The sequence below is a fragment of the Cervus elaphus genome, chromosome 1, assembly GCF_910594005.1.
Source record: "Cervus elaphus chromosome 1, mCerEla1.1, whole genome shotgun sequence".
Classification (NCBI taxonomy): domain Eukaryota; kingdom Metazoa; phylum Chordata; class Mammalia; order Artiodactyla; family Cervidae; genus Cervus; species Cervus elaphus.
Window position 1 is genome coordinate 12,307,904 of NC_057815.1, and position 21,954 is coordinate 12,329,857.

General features: G+C 41.1%; 1 protein-coding gene across 1 annotated transcript in view; it reads left to right on the forward strand.

Annotated features, from left to right (window-relative positions):
* LOC122681675 (poly(A)-specific ribonuclease PARN-like) overlaps positions 1-21,954 on the forward strand; it is a 108,482-nt gene that overhangs the window by 64,098 nt on the left and 22,430 nt on the right. The window contains exons 5-12 of the mRNA XM_043884041.1: positions 1,756-1,835; positions 2,317-2,384; positions 2,470-2,551; positions 11,118-11,178; positions 17,842-18,007; positions 19,049-19,114; positions 20,187-20,225; positions 21,575-21,617. Of these exons, the coding sequence (XP_043739976.1) occupies positions 1,756-1,835; positions 2,317-2,384; positions 2,470-2,551; positions 11,118-11,178; positions 17,842-18,007; positions 19,049-19,114; positions 20,187-20,225; positions 21,575-21,617 (605 nt within the window). The remainder of the gene's footprint in view (positions 1-1,755; positions 1,836-2,316; positions 2,385-2,469; positions 2,552-11,117; positions 11,179-17,841; positions 18,008-19,048; positions 19,115-20,186; positions 20,226-21,574; positions 21,618-21,954) is intronic.

Here is a 21,954-nt window from a genome sequence, read left to right on the forward strand (position 1 = left end):
CAACCAATTATGTCAGTTTCAAGTGTATAACACTGATTTGGTATTTTTATACATTATGGATTGATTACCTCGCTAAGTCTAGTTACCATTTGTTACCATACAAAGTTCTTGTCAGCTATATTATTGGCTATATTCTCTGTGCTGTGACTGACTTATTTTATAAGTGAAAGTTTGTACCTCTTAAACTCCTTTACCTATTTGCCCCCCCCCCAAACTCCCCTCCTTCACTCTGGCAACCATCAGTTTACTCTCTGTATCAATAAGTCTCTTTCTGTTTCTTTTCTTTTCTTTTTTTTTTAAGATTTTATCAGTAAATGAAATCATCAGTATTTGCCTTTCTTTGTCTGACTTATTTCACTCACTTAGCATAGTACCTTCTAGGTCCATCCATATTACAAGGTTGTTTTTTTTTTTTTTTTCTTTTTTATGGTTGAATAATATTTCTTTACACAAATTCTTTGCAATCCCATGGACTGGAGCCCGTCAGGCTCCTCTATCCGTGGAATCCTCTAAGCAAGAATACTGGAGTGGGTAGCGATTCCCTTCTCCAGGGGATCTTCTCAACCCCTGGTCTGCCACATTGCAGGCAGATTCTTTACCATCTGAGCCATCAGGGAAGCCCCATGTATGCATATGTATGCATGTATACACACACACGCACACATACTCACACACATTTATAGCATCTTTACATATGTATAGAATCTTTATCTTTTCATTTATCCTTGGACACTTAAGTTACTTCTATCTTTGCTATTTTAAGTAATGCTGTAGTGACCTAGGGATGTATATATCTTTTTCAGTTAGAATTATTGAAGAAAAAATAATTTTTGTTTTCTTCTGATGAATATCCAGAAGTGGAATTGCTGGATCATATGTTAGTTCTATTTTTAATATTTCGAGGAAGCTTTATACTGTTTTCTATAGTGCCTGCACCAATTGACATTCCCGCCAACAGTACATGATAGTTTTCTTTTCTCCACATCCTTGCCAACATTTGTTATTTCTTGTGTTTTTGAGAATGGCCATTCTGACAGATGTGAGGTGGTATCTCAAGATTGCTGTGGTTGTTCGGGGTCTTTTGTGGTTCTATACAAATTTTAGGATTATTTGTTTAGTTCTGTGAAAAATGCCGTAGGTATTTTGATAGAGATTGCATTGAATCTATAGATTGTTTTGGGTAATATGGGCATTTTAACAGTATTAATTCCTCCAGTTCATGAGCATTTCTGTTTTTCATGTTTTCTTCAATTGCTTTCACCAGTGTCTTATAATTCTCAGAGGACAGGTCTTTCACCTTGGTTAAATATAGTCCTAGGTGTTTTATTCTTTTTGATGCAATTGTCAGTGGGATCGTTTTTATAATTTCTCTTTTTGATGGTTTGTTATTAGTGTATAGAAATTTACAGTGGATTTCTGAATATTAATTTTGTATCCTGCAACTCTGCTGAATTCATTTATTAGTTCTAATAATTTTTTGGTGAGATATCTATAGGGTTTTCTTTATTTGAAATCTGTTTTAGATACTGAAACTGTCCATTCTCAAATTGAAACATTTGTATCTCTGAATTCTCTATTACAGGGTTTGGCTTGTTAGCCTGCGAAATTCATGCTAATTTTGAAAAAGTGAAATAAAGAGCACTTCCAGTTAGTTTTAATTCATAAAAATAAGAAATTATAGAGCCATTGAATAGTTGACTGACATTTTCTGTTAGCATTTACGAATAGGTTAAAATTTTTTTTCTTAAAATCTAGGAATCAGCGATGGACCTTCAGTCACCGCATTAACAAATGGTTTTGACACTGCAGAAGAAAGGTATCAGAAGCTTAAAAAGGTAAGTGGGTGTGCTAGAAAATCTCATTTTTTTTTCCCATGTTGGTCTTGCATATGTTAAATTATAGAGGAATAAAATTGTCAAGCTTGCTTATTAACTTCTCAACCCCAGCTATGAATTGATATTTAGTGGTATTTAAAACAACAGCAAAAATAATTGTTTGCTGGAAAACATTTTGGGGAAGGTTTAGTATTTTCATTGTTAATTTCATTTACAGGAAATATGATGTGGTTATTTTAATCATTTGGAAATAGGTTTACTATGATGCTCTGGATGATGCATAAGTGCTTAGTTGGGAAAAATAGTAAGAAATATTCATAAATTAATAATGCTCCTGATAGATAGTCTATAATCGGTTTGGATCAGAAGTATTCTGCCAAAGTCAAGTAGAATAATCAGAAAACCTACCTGATTGCAAATACTGTTGCTCATGTCGACTATACAGCATTGTTTTGACAGATATTTTATTTCCCTTTTCCAGCATTCCATGGACTTTTTGCTGTTTCAGTTTGGCCTTTGCACTTTTAAGTATGACTACACAGATTCAAAGTAGGTTGTTTTAACAAGTGGTGGGAATTCTTTTGTCATGGCATAATATAACACCCTAAGTCTCCTTTTATCTTATTTTCCCCAGGTATATAACGAAGTCTTTTAACTTCTATGTTTTCCCGAAACCCTTCAATAGATCCTCACCAGATGTCAAATTTGTTTGTCAGGTTAGTAGTATAACTGAGTTGTTGTTCCTTTTTTTTCTGTTACGAATCCCTGATGAAGCTGTGTGGAAACGTGGAATCAGAATTCTCTTTAAAATTTGGTTCTATGACCAACTTTGCACTTCGGGCAAATCACTTTACCTCACTGACCTTCAGTTTTTGGATTATAAATAAATTATACTCTCATCTTTCCTTTGACCTGAGAGTGAGTTAAGGAATAAGATGTAAGAGACAGGCAGAGGGACATGGGAACATGAACTTTATTATAAGTAGAGCTGAATTTGAGACCATGACTTCGTACTGTGGCTCTTTGGGGGATGTTTTTTATTGTCTTACCCCTGAACTGAACCTACAGATTAGGACCTGCAGGTTTTTTTCCCAACCCCATTTTCACTGCACGCCTCTTCAAGGGTAGACCTTTATTTTCTGGAGGAGCAGAGTATGTGTGTATGCTCTTTGAAAAGAGCAAACCTAAAAGAGAAAGTGAAAGTATAGTCACTCAATTGTGTCTGACTCTTTGCAACCCCATGAACATAGCTCCCAGGGTCCTTAGTCCATGGGATTCTTCAGACAAGAATACTGGAGTGGGTTGCTGTGCCCTCCTCCAGGGGATCTTCCCAACCCAGGGATCGATCCCAGGTCTCCTGCATCGCAGGCAGATTCTTTACTGTCTGAGCCACTAGGGAACCCAGAAGGGGCTAAGTTACATGTGCTCGGTTTCTTTTCCCAAGCTTACCAGTTAGGAAAGAGGGTAGAAAAAGACCACTGGTGCCTCCTGAGGAGGAAAGGGCTGACTTTATGAGCCAAGGTGAGGATTCAGGGAGGGTCCCCTTTAGAACAGCCAGTTCAGAGTTGTAGCTGATCTGGTGGACATTCGGTGAATGTCAGCTTCCCCTTTCTGCTCTCTTAATAATCTGATTAACGAATAAGGAGATCATTGATCTCTATTGATAAGGACAGTGTGAATTAGTGTCTATCATATGGATATGTGATGAAACCTGAGTTTTGGTCTTCTCTTCCTTATAATCTTATGTCTGAGCTTCTCTCCCTGGAGTAACATTAGTTCCTTTGAGTCTTCCCATCTGTCCCTTTTCCTGCATCTAAGTAGTACTGCAGTTAAGAAAGCCTGGAGGGTAGGCTTCTGAGTGATTGAGTCATGTCAGATTCTCTCTGTAATAAGGCAGGATGTAAACAAATGAAGCAGCATTCATTGTATGTCAGGAGCTGGAGAGAAGGTAATTTTACTCTTGTATCCAGTATTTTTCTTAAATTAGCAGATAAACCATAGTTGATATTTCTTTACTTTGCAATAAGCTCAGTTCAGTTGCTCAGTCATGTCTGACTCTTTGCAACCCCATGGACTGCCACACGTGAGGCCTCCCTGTCTATCACCAACTCCTGGAGTTTACTGAAACTCATGTCCATTGAGTCGGTGATGCCATCCAACCGTCTCATCCTCATTTAACAGCTATTTACCAGTCACATGAGTATAGAATACTTCATTAAATGGTATTTGTAAATTTTCTCTGAGAAAGATAGGTTCAGTTTGGACATTTGTATGGATGTAGTTTTCCAGTGGTAGCAGGAAAAGACAGTTCCTTAAAGTGGATTCCATGGTTTTAGCCAGGAATTAATCAAATGCACACAGTGGCAGTGAGACATCTTAGGGATGACAGTATGTTCTAAAAGACCAACACAAACACAACTGGAGACAGGTCGGAAGAACCCTACCCATCACACAAAATCATCCTGTGACTACACCTGGAACACTTCATGCAGTCCTGATAGCCAGCCACTCCTTAAAAAAAGGAAAAACATCATAGACTTGAAGACAGGCCAGAGATTAATGGGCTCAAATGGTGCAGTTCTCTGTTCTGGAAAAACAAAGGCAGGGAAGAGGTTGAGACTCAGTAAGTAAACTTGGCAATTGTATGGATAAGGTAAATGATAGTATCTTTGGATTTTTTTCTGGTCCTCCATCTAAGGTGGATTTTGTCTTGTTTAAAAATCTATGCCTGCAGCAGAGTCGCGTCTTTAAAGGAACTTAGCTTCTAGAGTCGGCGAGTAGGGTGAAGATTGTGTCTAGTGAAAAATTGATCTTGAAAAGCTTTTATTATCCTTAAAGCAGGGAAAATTGGGGGGCAAGACAACTTTCTGTGCTGTGTGAAAACTAAGTATCTGTACACACAGTGAGCCACGCACACTAGGCAGGATGTGGAGGAATGACGCCCTGAGAGCCATGCACACGCCTGCAGCGCGTGCCCGTCCAGGTGAATTGCAAGGCGTCTTCATTGTCTTCACTTCCTGTTTCTTCTGTTCTTCTTTTTTCTGCCTGAACATCTGTAGTGGAGTTCATGGAAGAAAATACATACATGGCCGTGAAAAGTCAAAACACTGCTGCTGTCTATAGAGTAAAAAATGTTGTTTTTAAATCCCCTCTTCCCCCATGCCACTTCTTTCCCCATTTCACTCCTTTTGTGCCATATATACATATGCTCCTGTGTTTACATATATATACACACACACACACACACACAAACACAGTTTTAGTTTTTTGCTTTAATATACACAGAATCATAACATTCATATTTTAAATAACTTGCATTTTCCATTTAACACAATGTCTTCATATTTCATAATACAGGTGTATTATAATTTATCTAATTGGAATTGGAAAGTTTTCCAGTGGCTCCCTATTTTAAACAGTGCTATAGTCAGTGTCCATGTGCATGTGTCTTGGTTGTATATAGGAAATTTTTTTTTTTTTGCCGAATCAACATATGTTTTTAAGCTATTTTTTAAATTTATTTTTAATCGGACGATAGTTGCTTTACAATGCTGTGTTGGTTTCTGCCGTACAATAACATGAATTAGTCATAAGTGTATATATGTCCCCTCACTCTTGCACCTCCCTCCCCTTCCTCCCCCACCCCATCCCACCTCTCCAGGTTGTCACAGACTAAGTTTCAAGTTGAACTCCAGGAATGTTTTATAGGATAGCTTTCCTATGAGGGGAATTGATGAGTCATAGAACTTATAGATTTAAAATTTTGATAGATGCCTCAAATTGTCCTCTCTAATATCTATGCTCATCTTTTGAATCCTGAAAATGGTACATTTAGAACAAACCAAAGATAGTGTTTAGTATATTATAAATAAAGTTTGTTGGTTTGAAGTGTTTTCTCTTTATTATGGTAAAAAAAAAATCCATAACCTAAAATTTACCATTTTAAGAGGCTTTAAATTCAGGGGCATAGAGTACATTTTTTTTTTGCAGTCTAAAGAGTATTATTTGAGTAGAAAATAAATAGCTTGAAAAAGGGGATGCATGATCTCTGACTCTGATTTTTAAAGAAGAAAGTTAGGATGGAGTCTAGTGATAGGAGGGGTAAAAACGCCTTTCCATAAGCCATCTTTTGTTGTCTCTGTCAGTGATGGGTATTAGGGGAGCAGAGTTAAGAGTACTCAGGCATGGAAGGTAGAGGGGCTTGTGGCCCAAGTCAGAAGGCACTGGGTCTTATTTCAGAACAGGATGAACAAGGAAGATATAGGGGAAATGGTTGCTTATTTCACATCACAGAAAACCTGGACATGATAGAAAATGATGTGTCTGTATCTGTGTGTGTGTGTGCATGCATGCACATACCCATGTATATTTGACTAGGTTGCTCATAGTTTAAAAGAACTGGTGTCAAGTAATAAAGATACATAAAGTACATAAAAGTATATATAATATATAAAACCTTTTAACCTAAGATTAAAAATAAGTAAGTGAAAAATTGGAAGAAAAGAAAAATGAGGGTGTGATTACTGTGTTATGATTAGAACACAGAATTCATGCCAAAGAAAGTCTTACCTGCTTGTCTCTGAGCTTCCTACCAGCCAAGACAAGGGGGAAACACACGGTCAGTTCTGTGGTCCAAAGGATCAAAATGGACCAGGACTTAGGACCAGTTCAGCTTTCCTCAGATTAGAGACCCCAAGACATTTCCCTTTCTGTTATCATGGTATTTGTCGCTCAGTCATGTCTGACTCTTTGTGACCCCATGGACTGTAGCCTGCCAGACTCCATGGAATTCTCCAGGCAAGAATACTGGAGTGGGTAGCCATTCCCTTTTCCAGGGGATCTTCCTGACCCAGGGATTGAACCCAGGTCTCCTTAATTGCAGGCAGATTCTTTATCATCTGAGCCACCAGGGAAGCCCTCTGTGTAGACGACGTTGTCTTCAGCAGCATCTCTAAAGTGGATATGGTAATGAGCTTATTGGAACTGGCAGAGCATCCTCAGTCTAGACTGATGGTGTAACATCAAGTGCGACTGAGGAAGGGCTGCTCTATAAAGGGTCAGATTTAACTGTTCTACCTTCAGTTACTTCAGGAATGTCCAACTCTTTGAGACCCCATCGACTGCAGCATGCCAGGCTTCCCTGTCCATCACCAACTCATGGAGCTTGCTCAAACTCATGTCCATCGAGTCGTGATGCCATCCAGCCATCTCATCCTCTGTTGTCCCCTTCTCTTCCTGTCTTCAATCTTTCCCAGCATCAGGGTCTTTTCCAGTGAGTCAGTTCTTCGTATCAGGTGGCCAAAGCATTGGAGTTTCAGCTTCAGCATTAGTCCTTCCAGTGAATATTCAGGACTGAATTCCTTTCAAATGGACTGGTTGGATCTCCCTTGGACTTGCTGTTCAAGGGACTCTCAAGAGTCTTCTCCAGCACCACAGTTCAAAAGCATCAATTCTTTGGCACTCAGCTTTCTTTGTAGTCCAATTCTTACATCCATACCTGACTACTGGAAAAACCATAGCTTTGAATAGATGGAACTTTGTTGGCAAAGTAACGTCTCTGTCTTTTATTTTATTTATTTATTTATTTTACATCTCTGCCTTTTAATATGCTGTCTAAATTAGCCATAACTTTTCTTCCAAGGAGCAAGTGTCTTTTAATTGGCTGCAGTTATCATCTACAGTGATTTTGGAGTCCAAAATCATGGGACTGGATGCCATGATCTTCGTTTTTTGAATGTTGAGTTTTAAGCCAGCTTTTTCACTTCTCTCTTTCACTTTCATCAGGAGGCTCTTTAGTTTCTTTTTAGTATGTTAAAAAGCAGAGATATTACTTTGCCAACAAAGGTCCGTCTGGTCAAAGCTGTGGTTTTTCCAGTAGTCATGTATGTTTGTGAGAGTTGGTCTATAAAGAAAGCTGAGCACTGAAGAATTGATGCTTTAGAACTGTAGTGTTGGATAAGACTCTTGAGAACCCCTTGGACAGCAAGGAGATCCAGCCAGTCCATCCGAAAGGAAATCAGTCCTGAATATTCATTGGAAGGACTGATGCTGAAGTTGAAACTTGAATACTTTGGCCACCTGAAGTGAAGAACTGACTTATTGGAAAAGACCCTGATTCTGGGAAAGATAGAAGCGGGGAGGAGAAGGGGATGACAGAGGATGAGATGGTTGGATGGTATTGCTGACTCAATGGACACGAGTTTGAGTAAACCCCAGGAGTTGTTGCTGGACAGGGTGGCCTGGTGTCCTGCAGTCCATGGGGCTGCAAAGTCGGATATGACTGAGTGACAGAACTGAATTGAACTGAACACAGTCAAAGGCTTTGGTGTTATCAATAAAGCAGAAGTAGATGTTTTTCTGGAATTCTCTTGCTTTTTAGATGATCCAACAGATGTTGGCTATTTGATCTCTGGTTCTGCTGCCTTTTCTAAGTCCGGCTTGAACATCTGGAAGTTCATGGTTCACATACTGTTGAAGCCTGGCTTGGAGAATTTTGAGCATTACTTTGCTAGCGTGTGAGATGAGTGCAATTGTGCGGTAGTTTGAATATTCTTTGGTATTGTCCTTCTTTGGGATCGGAATGAAAACTGACCTTTTCCAGTCCTGTGGTCACTGCTGAGTTTTCCAAATTTGCTGGCATAATGAGTGCAGCACTTTCACACATAATCTTTTAGGATTTGAACTAGCTCAACTGGAATTCCATCACCTCCACTAGCTTTGTTCGTAGTGATGCTTCCTGAGGACCACTTGACATCACGAATTCTAGGATGTTTGGCTCTAGGTGTGTGATCACACCATCGTGGTTATCTGGGTCATGAAGATATTTTTTGTATAGTTCTTCTGTGTATTTTTGCCACCTCTTTTTAATATCTTCTGCTTCTGTTAGGTCTGTACCATTTCTGTCTTTTACTGTGCCCATCATTGAATGAAATATTCCCTTGGTATCTCTAATTTTCTTGAAGAGATCTCTAGTCTTTACCATTCTATTGTTTTCCTCTATTTCTTTGCATTGATCACTGAGGAAGGCTTTCTTATCTCTCCTTCCTATTCTTTGGAACTCTGCATTCAAATGGGAATATCTTTCCTTTTCTCCTTTACCTTTAGCTTCTCTTCTTTTCTCAGCTATCTGTAAGACCTCCTCAGACAACCATTTTGCCTTTTTGCATTTCTTTTTCTTGGGGATGGTCTTGATCACTGTCTTCTGTACATGTTACAAACCTCTGTCCATAGTTCTTCAGGCTTTCTGTCTGTCAGATCTAATCCCTTGAATCTATTTGTCACTTCTAGTGTATAATCGTAAGGGATTTGATTTAGGTCATACATGAATGGTCTAGTGGTTTTCCCTACTTTCTTCAATTTAAGTCTGAATTTGGCAATAAGGAGTTCATGATCTGAGCCACAGTTGGTTCCTGGTCTTGTTTTTGGTGACTGTTATAGAGCCTCTCCTGGGCTTGCCGGTGGCTCAGTAAAGTGTCTGCCTGCAGTGTGGGAGACCCGGGTTCGATCCCTGGGTTGGGAAGATCCCCTGGAGAAGGAAATGGCAACCCATTCCAGTACTCTTGCCTGGAAAATTCCATGGACTGAGAAGCCTGGTGGGCTACAGTCCATTGGGTTGCAAAGAGTCAGACACAACTGAGCGACTTCGCTTTCACTTTCTTTCATAGATCCTCTCCATCTTTGGCTGCAAAGAATATAATCAGTGTGATTTTGCTGTTGACCATCTGGTGATGTCCGTGTGTAGAGTCTTCTCTTGTGTTGTTGGAAGAGGGTATTTGCTATGACCAGTGTGTTCTCTTGGCAAAACTCTATTAGCCTTTGCCCTGCTTCATTTTGTACTCCAAGGCCAAATTTGCCTGTTACTCGAGGTTTCTCTTGACTTCCTACTTTTGCATTCCAGTCCCCTATGATGAAAAGGACATCTTTTTTGAGTGTTAGTTCTAGAATGTCTTGTAGGTCTTTATAGAACCATTCAACTTCAGCTTCTTCAGCATTACTGGCATAGATTGGATTATTGTGTTATTGAATGGTTTTCTTTGGAAATGAACAGAGATCATTCTGTCGTTTTTGAGATTGCACTCAAGTACTGCATTTCAGACTCTTGTTGACAGTGAGGGCTACTCCATGTCTTCTAAGGGATTCTTGCCCACAGTAGTATATATAATTGTCATCTGAATTAAATTCACCCATTCCAGTCTGTTTTAGTTCACTGATTACTAAAATGTCACTGTTCCCTCTTGCCATCTCCTGTTTGACCACTTGTAATTTACCTTGATTCATGGACCTAACAGTCCAGATTCCTATGCAGTATTGCTCTTTATAGCATCAGACTTTACTTCCATCACCAGACACATCCACAACTGGGCATTGTTTTCTCTTTGGCTCAGTCTCTTCATTCTTTCTGAAGTTATTTCTCCACTTCTCTCCAGTAGCATATTGGACACCTACCGACCTGGGAATTTCATTTTTCAGTGTCATGTATCTTTTTCTGTTTTCATACTGTCCATGGGGTTCTCAAGGCAAGAAATTAGAGTGGTTTGCCATTCCCTTCAGTGGACCACGTTTTGTCAGAACGCTCCACCATGACCCTTGCGTCTTGGGTGGCCCTGCACAGAGTGGCTCATGGTTTCATTGAGTTAGACAAGGCGGTTCTGACTTAAAACGAAAATAAAATTAGAGAAGCTCAGTGAAGTTTCCCACCTTCAGTCAGTTGAGTAAGGACTTTGTGAAAATGTTCCCATTCTTGTGTATAATTACTTACTTGATATTTTTTCTACATTTACGTATATATTTTGACTTTGAGATATGTGTTTAGTAAGTCTCTTTACTGGGAATTTTTCTGTACTATGATGTTGAATGTAAAGAACATCCAGTTAAGATTTTGGGCTTCCAGAATCTAAGTTGAAGTGAATATTGATACCTTATAATTTGCACATTTTTTCCCTTAAATTTGAACCTGGGGTGAGATAATAGAAATACATTTAATTTTTATTCAGCAGTTTCCTGCCTCTTGGGAGAATATATGTTCACCAAGTAAGATTTTCTTAAATGTTGGGTAACAAAGGATATTTGTCTTACAAACTATAAGGGAAAAGCCCAGATAGTTGAAGTGAATGAATGGACAGTTCAGCAGCCGTGGAGTAGAAGCCCCTTGTTCTCTCACCCGTGGCATGCTACCCCCTTGCCTGGTTGCCTTCGTTTACTCCCCAGAGTTCTTTCTCTGCTTATGTTCACACACCTGCCATGAACATCACTGAAATGCATGTTCTATTTATCTTGTTTCAGAGCTCAAGCATTGACTTTCTAGCAAGCCAAGAATTTGATTTTAATAAGGTTTTTCGCAACGGTAAGATTACACGTGACCTCTCTTCAGAGCTTGTAAATCTGGACTCGGTTGAGAATTATCTCTCTGTGCGTACTGTCTGAGACAGGGTCTCGGATTTCCATTCCAGCCTGTGCAGCCGTTAGAGTTTTTATTGTGCCCCGCTGTTGAAGGCCTGGTCCAGCATGAGTGGCACAGGAGAGGCGCTGCTGCCTCCTTTAGCTCTGATGAGGCCTCTCGAGCCCCCAGAGTCGTTGGGTGGGGCTTGTGCTGTCACTGGTGTGACTCAGTCGCCTGGCAGACTCCCTGTGGGGTATGTGTCCCTGTTGTCTTCCACTGAGACAAGTGGTCCAGTGTCGCATTTTCATAATCGGCCATGTTTCAGTAATACTGCGATGGTCTTTGGAAGAAAAAATTCAGTTCTGATGGCTAACTTGCTGGGTGATGTGCTGACCAGCAACCTGGTGGGGTGGGGGGACCAAGTCCGAGTCCTTGTCCCCAGCGTAGGGCATGATCCCTCAGAGAGGTGATTGTTAAATATTTAATTAATGAACACTGGACGTTCAAGCACATCAGAGTGGTTTTTTTTTTCCTCCATTCATTTACTTCCCTAAAAGTGCCTGGGAAAGCCTCTGTCGTTCCCAGCAGTATTAAGTGCCTGCTGCTCTAAGGTCAGTAGCTACTTTTCACTTAATTATTCTTGTAAACTGCTTTCTTTCCCATGGTGGATGTGTTACTGAGTGAGGTAGGGAAGGAGATATTTCTCAGCAAAGGTTCCAGAACATAGACTTCAGCTACAATCTCTTTCCCTCAGCATGATCTCCTTGTAGGGTCTTTAGGACCATGTCATGTTGGTTGTTTAATTGCTTCAGTGGTGCTGCATCCTCATATCTACTGGTGCTTTTGATATTTGGAAATGCTAAAAAAATTTTTGAATCCAAACTGCTTAACCTAGTGGGTAAACCTGCTGGGTAACACAATTTGGGTATAACAAAGTAATTTTATTTCCTGTGGCTCATGCTTGACTCTAAAAGCCACTATAAAATACAAATTCCACATATAGTTAGAGTACTATGATGGAATGTGTGCAGTTTTTTTTTTTTTTTTTTTTTGGCATGTGGGATCTTAGTTCCCTGACCAAGGATCGAACTCGTGCCCCCTGCATTGGAAGCATGGAGTCTTAACCGCTGGACCATCTGGGAAGTCTTATTGCAGAAATGTTTTGAAGGAACTACTTTAACCAGATTCCTATGAATGTGTAATTTCCAGCCTGATGGTTTTATTTTCATAGAAGGAGAGAAACAGCTTCATGAAGGATGCTTCATTTTCTAGTTTTGTAGTCAGACCTTGAAGTATTTTAGTCACAACTGCATCAGGGCTCCCAGGCCATCTGTTATTACTGAGACTCTTATCCCTGTGCTTTAAATCTGACCCGGACCTTTATTCCTCTTCCTTATTAAATCTTTGCACTCTAGGGTTTGCACATGCTAGACCCTTTCCTCCTGGCAGCCTCCTTGGACATACCTCTGACTTCCTTGTCTGAAGTGGAACCAGGTGACTGCCGTCACCATTCTCCCAAGCACAGATGGTTTCAGCTGTCTATGCAGCCGGGCGGTAGGCCTTCCACCTCAGTCCAGCTGAGTTCTTCTCAGGAGCCACGGCTCTTCCCAGGGCTGTGTAACCAGCTCTGCCGTCCCCCTTCTGCTGACGTCCTGGGTGTGATAGAACTGGGATTCTAGTGCAGGCTGTCTAACACCTGAATTTATGCTCTTTAACCTCCAGGTGGAATCTGCATTCCTGCAAATGTTCCCCTCTCTTCACCCCAGCCTCAATTATTTTAGGTTCTGTTTGCAAGGACACCAGAAGCCTAGACTTTGGCTCATCTTTCTCTCTATTCCTACCTCTCTCCTCCTTCTGGGTTACTCCAGCATCCACATGGAGCACCTGCAAAAGCTCTGTCGTGTCTACTCCCAGGGGGTCAGCAGTCCTCGCTTCTGCCTCCCCTTAGCTGTCCACTCCCTTAGTGGCATCATGGGTCTTATCAGGAGGAACTGTGCCCACCTCCATCATTTCTCCTTGACAGCGCCTCCTCTCGTCCTTCACATCCACTTGGCTACCTCATTTCAGCAGTTGGTTGATCTCCATTGCTTTCTCACTGTCAGTTACCTCCTACTGTCTGGTCTTAACTTCGCTCCTTGTCCGCCTGGTCCATTATTATCCTTTCTTCTTCCTCTTGCTCCTCTCCACATATTGAACTCGTCTAGCTAAGTCCCAGCCTTAGTTGGTTCTGATCACTCACTTTCTCTCTTCCTGAGCATCTGAGTATTGCAGTAAAATGGAACATACCTGAGCTCATTTGTCACTTTAAATGCATGAGCACAAGCATCAAGTAAGGACTCCATCATGCTCAGAAATCCTACTTTTCTGACTTAGAAATTCCCTTTCTGACTTTCTACGATATCAGTATTTTTACTTTCTCTCTCCAGGCCTCCCTCTCAGCTGCTGGTCATGACTCAATGAAAATAGAAGCCAGCAGGCAAGAGCCAGTTTGTGTTCTTACCACCAGACCCACAGGTCTCCCCGCCGAGCCTGGGCCCAGCCTTTTCACAGGTGTTCCTTAGAAGGCTAGTCCCTCCCTCTGTGTCAGGCACTGGCCCTTCCAGTTTGCCCTTCTGTCTGCTGGATGTTTTCCCTTCTCTGCTGATCATTCCATCAACCTTTGTAAACATTCTTTTAGTGTTGCTGCTGCTGCTGCTAAGTCACTTCAGTCGTGTCTGACTCTGTGTGACCCCATAGATGGCAGCCCAACAGGCTGCCCCATCCCTGGGATTCTCCAGGCAAGAACACTGGAGTGGGTTGCCGTTTCCTTCTCCAATGCATGGAAGTGAAAAGTGAAAGTGAAGTTGCTCAGTCATGTCCGACTCTTTGCGACCCCATGGACTGCAGCCTACCAGGCTCCTCCATCCATGGGATTTTCCAGGCAAGAGTACTGGAGTGGGGTGCCATTGCGTTCTTCGTCTTTTAGTGCAGAGCTCCTTAATCTAGTCCAGAGGCTGCTTTCCTGCTATAGAGTGAGTTCTGGAGTCTGAATCTGGGGAAGGTGGTGATGAGTTGACATCTATATTTTGTCTAACCTTGAACTGAATTTGTTCATTTCTTCTGTTAGGAATGTAGGCAACAACCCAGCCACCTTAGCAGTAGCAGGAAGTTTGTCCTCAGTGAAATCCTAGGTATCTTCAAGTGGCATTTTTGTTGTGGCAGATATCTTGAATATTGTTTACCTTCGCCAGTACTTTGAAATTACCATCATTAATTCACCTGCCAGTAGGTCTTTTAAAAAAAATATTTATGTATTTAATTTACTTATTTGGCTGCACCAGGTCTTAGTTGCAGCGCTTGGAATCTTCGATCTTTGTTGCAGCATGTGAACTCTCAGTTATGGCATGCCAGATCTAGTTCCCTGACTAAGGATTGAACCCGGGCCCCCTACATTGGAAGCGCAGAGTCTTAGGACCAGTGGGGAAGTGCCTGCCGTTAGGTCTTCTTATTTAATGTGTTGACCAGGAAGCTGGTATCTTACATTACTATATCATAGATATAAAAAAAGTTCTTGGTAACTATTTCAGTATAATTACTTTCCTTTATAATCTTGTGTATTTTATTTTATGCATTTGAAAACGTCATTTTGAGGTGGGGCCTGTAGATTTCACCCGACCACCAAAGGAGTAGGTGGCACGTGAAGATGAATCACGCCCGTGGGGATCTGTCTGTCTCAGAATAACACTGACCAAGCACACCCGCCCCTCACTTGGTTCCACATCCCCAGCGCCACTTCTGGCCTGCGATGCTCCCACTCAGAGGAAAGCATCTTGAATGAGGGGCTTGCGCTTGCCATTCCTGCCTCTTCCCCTCTAGTTTTCTCTTTACCCACCTGAGCCTGTTTGCTGTCCGCAGCCCTCCTTGGACTTGAGGTCGGGTCAGACTGCCAGGATCTCACACCTTGTGGATCCTTCTTTGTCCTCACTCCGCCTTTGGCGGAATTTGACTGGGTCAATTGCTCCCTCCTCCCCTGGACACTCTCCCCTGGCTTTTAGACTCTTCGTTCTGTGCTTTTCCTCCTGCCTCCCTCTGGACTTCTCCCCATTCTGACTGTTTCGTCTCCTCTGGCTTCAATGTTAGTCTCATATATTCCATGGTTTTATTTACTTTTTATTATTAAATTCTTATTTTGAAATAATCTCAGACTTTATAAATGTTGCCAAAATACCTCAGAGAATTCCTGGTACCTGCCCTCCAGTTTCCTGAATGTTGGCATTATACTGTTTGCCTTGTCATCCTTTCTCTCATTACATGCTTGTGTATAATTTTTTCCCCCCAAACCATTTTAGAGTAAGTTCCAAACATGACATTTCTTTATTCTAACTACTTCAGTGTGCATTTTCCTAAAAACAAGTACCTTCTCTTACACAGTACAGTAATCCAAATTAGGAAATGGATGTTGCTCTAGTACTGTTACCTCATTTACAAACCTAATGTATATAAGTTTTGCTACTTAGAGTAAAAGAGAAAAACAACTTCTCCCCATCCAGATTCACTCTGGGCTCACACACTGCATTTAAGCTGTCATATCTCTTTGCTCTTTTACAATCCAGAACAATTTCTCAGTCTGTCTTTGATTTGAGTACCTTGACAGTATTTTGTAGCGGAGGCTAGTTTGTGGCATGCCCCTCGATTGGGACTTTTTTGATGTTTCCTCAGCCAAGTCCAGTACTCTTGCCTGGAGAATCCCATGGACGGAGGAGTCTGGTAGGCTACAGTCCATGGGGTCGCTAAGAGTTGGACATGACCGAGCGACTTCACTTTGACTTTTCACTTCCATGCATTGGAGAAGGAAATGGCAACCCACTCCAGTGTTCTTGCCTGGAGAATCCCAGGGACGGGAGAGCCTGGTGGGCTGCCGTCTATGGGGACGCACAGAGTCGGACACGACTGAAGCGACTTAGCAGCAGCAGCCAAGTCCAGAGGCATCGATTCGTCTCGGGCAGAGACACTGCAGATGCGTGCTGCTCAGTACATCATATCAGGAGAACGTGACACCAGTGAGCCGAGTTACTGATGATTATCGCTCTTCTGTTTACTTTTAGAAAAACACACGTACAGTACGTCATCTGTTAACCAATTCTAAGTATACAGTTGGCTGGTATTAAGTACATGCATATTGTTGTGCAGCTTTTGGTGTTTGGAATGTTGATCAGACTTCTTCAATTAGGTTTAGCATCCACTGATGAGTCTTGCTTGAGACAGTTATTACTGCTGACAAATGATGATTTTCTAACTTCATCATTGGTTCCACAGTTTGTTAACTGTCCCATGACTTGTAATGCCCCCCTTTATCCTGATGACACCTGAATTTGTATCTCAGCACCTTTCTCCTAAGCTTTAGCCTTTTATTTGTAGCTCTTCATTTATATGTACATCCCTAGATGATTTAATATGTCCAGGAGGTAGCTTTTGGCTTTATTGGGACAACTGTGTCCATTTATTTTACTCACTGTGTGTGGCTGTTTTCATGTTACAAAGATGTTGAGATCTCATGTTGCCATAGAGATCTCCATATGGCCCATAAGCCTAAAATGTTTCTTGTTTGTCTCTTTAAGGAAAGGTGTACTGATCTCTGATCTAAGCGGTTATCTCCTGCCTGGACAACCACAGTGAACAGTTCCTTCTGGCTGACCTCCCTACTTCAGTTCTCATAGAAGTCCAGATGGTCTTTTAAAAACATGGAGCAGGGCTTCCGTGCTGGTCTAGTGGTTAAGAATCTGTCTTGCAATGCACATGGGTTTGATCCCTGGTCCAGGAAGATTCCATATGCAGTAGGGCAGCTAGCCCGTACATCACAGCTACTGAACCTGAGTGAGCTCTAGAGCCTGTGCCCGCCATAGCTAGAGAGTAGCCCCTGCTGTCTGCAACTGGAGAAAGCCCGTGCGCAGCAGCAAAGACCCAGTGCAGCCAAAAATAAATAAGTAAATAATTTTTAAAAAGTACATGAAAATAACGGAGCAGATAATGTGATTATTGTGCTTAAAGCCTTGCAACAGCATCCCGTTGTCCTTAGAATAAGTAAATTCTTACCGTGGCCTCTAAGGGCCCGTGTAATCCTGCCCCATCCTCTGCAGCCTGACATTATTCCGTTCTCCTGCTTACAGCTTCCTTCTCTGGAACTGTTTCTGGAACAGTCCAAGCCATTTCTGTCCTCTGGGCATTTATGTCTGTTCCCTGCCTGAAATACTCTTCCCCCAGTTCCTGCGTGTCTGATCCATGCTCACCTTTTGGGTCCTCCTGCCTGGTGGCCTTCTTTGGTCGTCCTAAGGTTGTTCCCTTCACTACAGAGCAGGACGCATCTACCTTGTTCATCATTAGCTCACCGGCACCTGGTATGGTGCCTGGCACAGTGTACATGCCAAATTACAATTTATTGAGAGATGAATGAACGAATGAGCACATGGAGTGAATGAAATAAGACACATACATTTCAAAATCACTTGCTGTTTCCATTGATTTTTTTTTTTTTTGAGCTGTAGTCAAATATGGTCTTTCCCAAGTATTTTAGACTCTGTGGTTTGTTACAAAATTTTTTATGATAAACAGTGACTTCTGCTAATACACACTTTTAAAAATTCTGTTCAGGAATTCCGTACTTAAATCAGGAAGAAGAAAGACAGTTAAGAGAGCAGTATGATGAGAAGCGTTTGCAGTCCAACGGCGCAGGTGCTCTGTCCTACACGTCTCCTAACACTTCAAAGTGTCCCGTGACAATTCCTGACGATCAGAAGAAGTTTATTGACCAAGTAGTGTAAGTTCCTAAACTGAAAGCAGACGTGCGATGAGACGTGTGTCTTGGGGCAGGATCGATGCCTGTATCTCAGGCTTGTGATACCCACACACAGCGCACACAGAGGGTGATGTGAGGGCAGGATTTAATTGTGGCATACCTGAGTTTGTGTTATATGTTGTTCAATCGCTGAGTTGTGTCCGTCTCTTTGCGACCCCATGGACTGCAGCATGCCAGGCTTTTCTGTCTTTCACTGTCTCCTGAAGTTTGCTCAGACTCATGTCCATTGAGTTGGTGATGCCATCCAACCATCTGCTGTCAATTGTAAATGGAGTTTTGTGTACTGTGCGCAGAATTGCCATGTGTCACCAGGCCTGAGACTGCCTTGGCAAGGGGGCAGACCTCTTGTGTGGACCACAGGCCTGACAGCCACTGTTCCCCCAGAGGCAGAGGCCCATCCAGATATTGCAACATATCTGTGTTTTTTTTTTTTTTCTGTTGTGGTGAAGTTCTGACAAGCAAATGTGCCACGGGAGGAGCGTCTGGTTTTGCTTAGTTTAGTTATCAGTATAACTGCTGACTCATTGGAAAAGACCCTGATGTTGGGAAAGATTAAAGGTAGAAGGAGAAGAGGGTGACAGAGGATGAGATGGTTGAATGGCATTACTGATTCAATGGACATGAACTTGGGCAAACTCTGAGAGATGGTGAGGGAGAGGGAAGCCTGGCATGCTGCAGTCCATGTTGTTGAGACGTGGACATAACCTGGCGACTGAACAACAGACTACTTGGCAACTGAATAACAAAACTACTTGACTAGGAAAGTAAAAATGTAAATCACTTGTATCAATGAATCCTTGAGAAGTTGTCACTGACTCATTAATAACAATGACAAAAAGAATCTGCCAAAGTAAAGTATTTTAAGCCTTACTGAACTAAAAAGTTATGATTTGGTAAAATTACATTGTCATATGTTACTGCTTTTGAGTATGGTGGTTCTTTTGATTGATGACTTCGTTCCTTAATGATGCTGATGGTCATATTTTTATTCTAATTCTTCAGAAAGAAAATAGAAGATTTATTACAAAGTGAAGAGGACAAGAACTTGGATTTAGAGCCATGTACTGGGTCAGTTGCCTTGAATATTTTCACTTGTTCTTTTTTGGGAAAGGTAGATGATTTCTGGCATGTGCTCTTCTTGGTCTCTTAAAAACATTCATAAATAGTCTTTTTATTATAGGTATGTTCCCAAGATTTCAGCACTAACTTTAGTGTTAACGCAGTGGGGAGCATGGTATATTGAGACACTGAATGAGTGCTTTGTCCTGTCCTGGAGGGAAGAAAACTGTTATGCACCTCTGCTTTAAGACATGCTCAAGAGTGCGTAATTATTGTAGCCTTGATGTGTGCTTCATACAGAAAGACTTCAGAAGAGCCAGAGTCCATTGTTAGGCTATTTCTGTCCTTTTCATTTCTCTCTGCAGTAAAAAGCATCGGTGTTTCAGAGTCAGTAATTGAAACAGCCTGCTTTCCTTCCTTCTCCTTTGTGACTAGCTTCAACAGAAGTGTTTTAATGCATCTGTCTACTTAAAATTCTGTTCATACAGCCACAGGAGGTAATATTTTGGTTTGATAAGGACTTCTGCCTCTTTTATAAAGGCAGTATAATAATAGCAGTGATAAAGAGCATTTTCAATTCATTAGTTCTCTTGGAGAAGGGAATGGCTACTTCAGTATTCTGGCCTGGAGAATTCCATGAACTGTTCCATGGGGTCGCAAAGAGTTGGACATGACGGAGCGACTTTCACTTTCACGTTCAGTTCATTGATTCGGCTGTGTCGGGACACAGTTGTGGCACACGGGCTTGTCTCGCAGCTTGTGTGGTGTGTGGACTGAGTTGCCCCTTGGCATATAGGATCTTAGTTCCCCGACTAGGGATCAAACCCGAGTCCTGTCCATTGAAAAGTGGATTCTTAACCACTGGACCACCAGGGAAGTCCCAGTAAAGAGCATTTTGATGAAGAAAGGTGGTGAGGAATCCTCCCACCTCAAGCATCCTCTCTGTTCTTTTTTGCATGTTAACTGTCACTTCTAATGAAGCCTCTTTTAAAACTTATGTGGTCTTTCCCAACCAGTGCTTGGTCAGTTTGAATTTTGCTTCAATGATTGCAAATTAATACCTTTTCATTTGTTTTCGTAGGTTCCAAAGAAAACTGATTTATCAGACTTTGAGCTGGAAGTAAGTGTTTATATTATACATGAGGGCTCTGTGAGGGACCCAGGATTAAAAAATTAAAAGCAGTTTTTTAGCCTTTATTTCATTTTTGATGTTCTGCTGGTTTTGGTGACTTGACCATACTGTGTTCTTGGGCAGTGCTTCATTTTGTTACTGTTTTCCCCCCAATTTCTTAAGTTAAATACCCGCTTAATTTATTTGCTCTTGCTTCTTAGTAGCTGCTGTAAAGGCTTTACAGTTTTCTTTTAATGATCGATTTGGCATATCCTAAATTGAAGTATTATTTGAAGGTATATGAAGGTATGTGTAGTACCTTTGAAGGTATATAATAAAGTTTGGCTTTAAGACCTGGGAAATACTCAGGTGAATGGTCTTTGTTTTTCTTTTTTGAAACAGGATAATTTTTACTTAGATTCTTGTCATTTAATTTATGCAGCTTAAAATATTTAATTATATTAGGCTGCCTTCTTTACTATATTTCAGTAGCATTGTACACAAAATTTTTAATTTCATACTTTTGCTGTTTATAAGAAATACTGAAATAAAGTAGATTAAATGAAAGGTGAATGCTTTTTCTAAAGCAGGGATTAGACCATGGGTGGGTTTCAGGAGGCCTGTGAATCTCCTGAAATAATGTCCAAAATTTTGTATGTGTTTTTTTCCGGAGGTGTTTCCATTAGTTTAGTTATATTTTCAAGTAAATCTCTTAACTTAGCAGTTGAAGGTCAGGATTGGAGAGATGGATGTTTGCACTTGACTTTGTTTGGGGTTCTTGTTCTTTCGTTAGAATCTGCCAGTGAATTTACTTTGACCAGACCAGGAAAAGGGCCATTATTATTTGATCAGGCTCCTTTCTTCTCATGTTATCCTTGCAACATACTCCCTATGGATTCCAGATTCCTCTCCTTGGCAGATGCCAACTACTGTGCAAGCTTACCACAGAGTTACTCATCTCAAACCTCCCCTGTGTGTGCCCCAAACCATCTAAAGAGACCTTCAAAATTTCACTTAGGAAGTAAGCATTGTGACATTTAGAAGCAAGATTTGACTGTGAAGTAATGTGTTGACTGTATTATATGATGCCTGACATTTCAGAAACTGTCTAAGTCCTAAAAACTTAATTTGAAATGAGATACATTGCTGTATTCTAAGAGCAGAGATAGGGAAACATTTGGAAACTGAAATATTATGGAATAGGCTTACTCTACAGTCTTCCTGTAGTGATATTTATTGCATACTTAATAAAACTGATGTAATGAAATTATAGCTATATAGTTGTTTTAAAAGTACTTTAGGGTCTTAGCTGTCATTATCTCATCTATTGATAAGCACGTTTTCTTTCTTTTCTTTAGGTATCCCAAAGGCATTCATGTTGAGACTTTAGAAACTGAAAAGGTAACCCCAAGGCTTATCCAGGGCCAACATTAAATGCACTGAACCAGTGCCATAGTAATCAAATACAAAGTGCAGTCAGATCAGGAAGTTGAAAATCAGAGTTGACTCCCATACGCATGAGCTGGGCGACATTGGACAAGTCATTTCCCCGCTGCCAGCCTCAGTTTCCTCATTTGTAAATCCACTCATGAGCATGGTGATGATGAGCTCTACTGTCTCACGGCTTTTTAAAAAGTAGTGGATGGAACTGAACTTTGTAAACTTGAGAGCATGCAAATGTTAGTACGTGTTCTCATCATCACAGAAAGCTGGTATGCATGGTACTCCTGGAGTAATT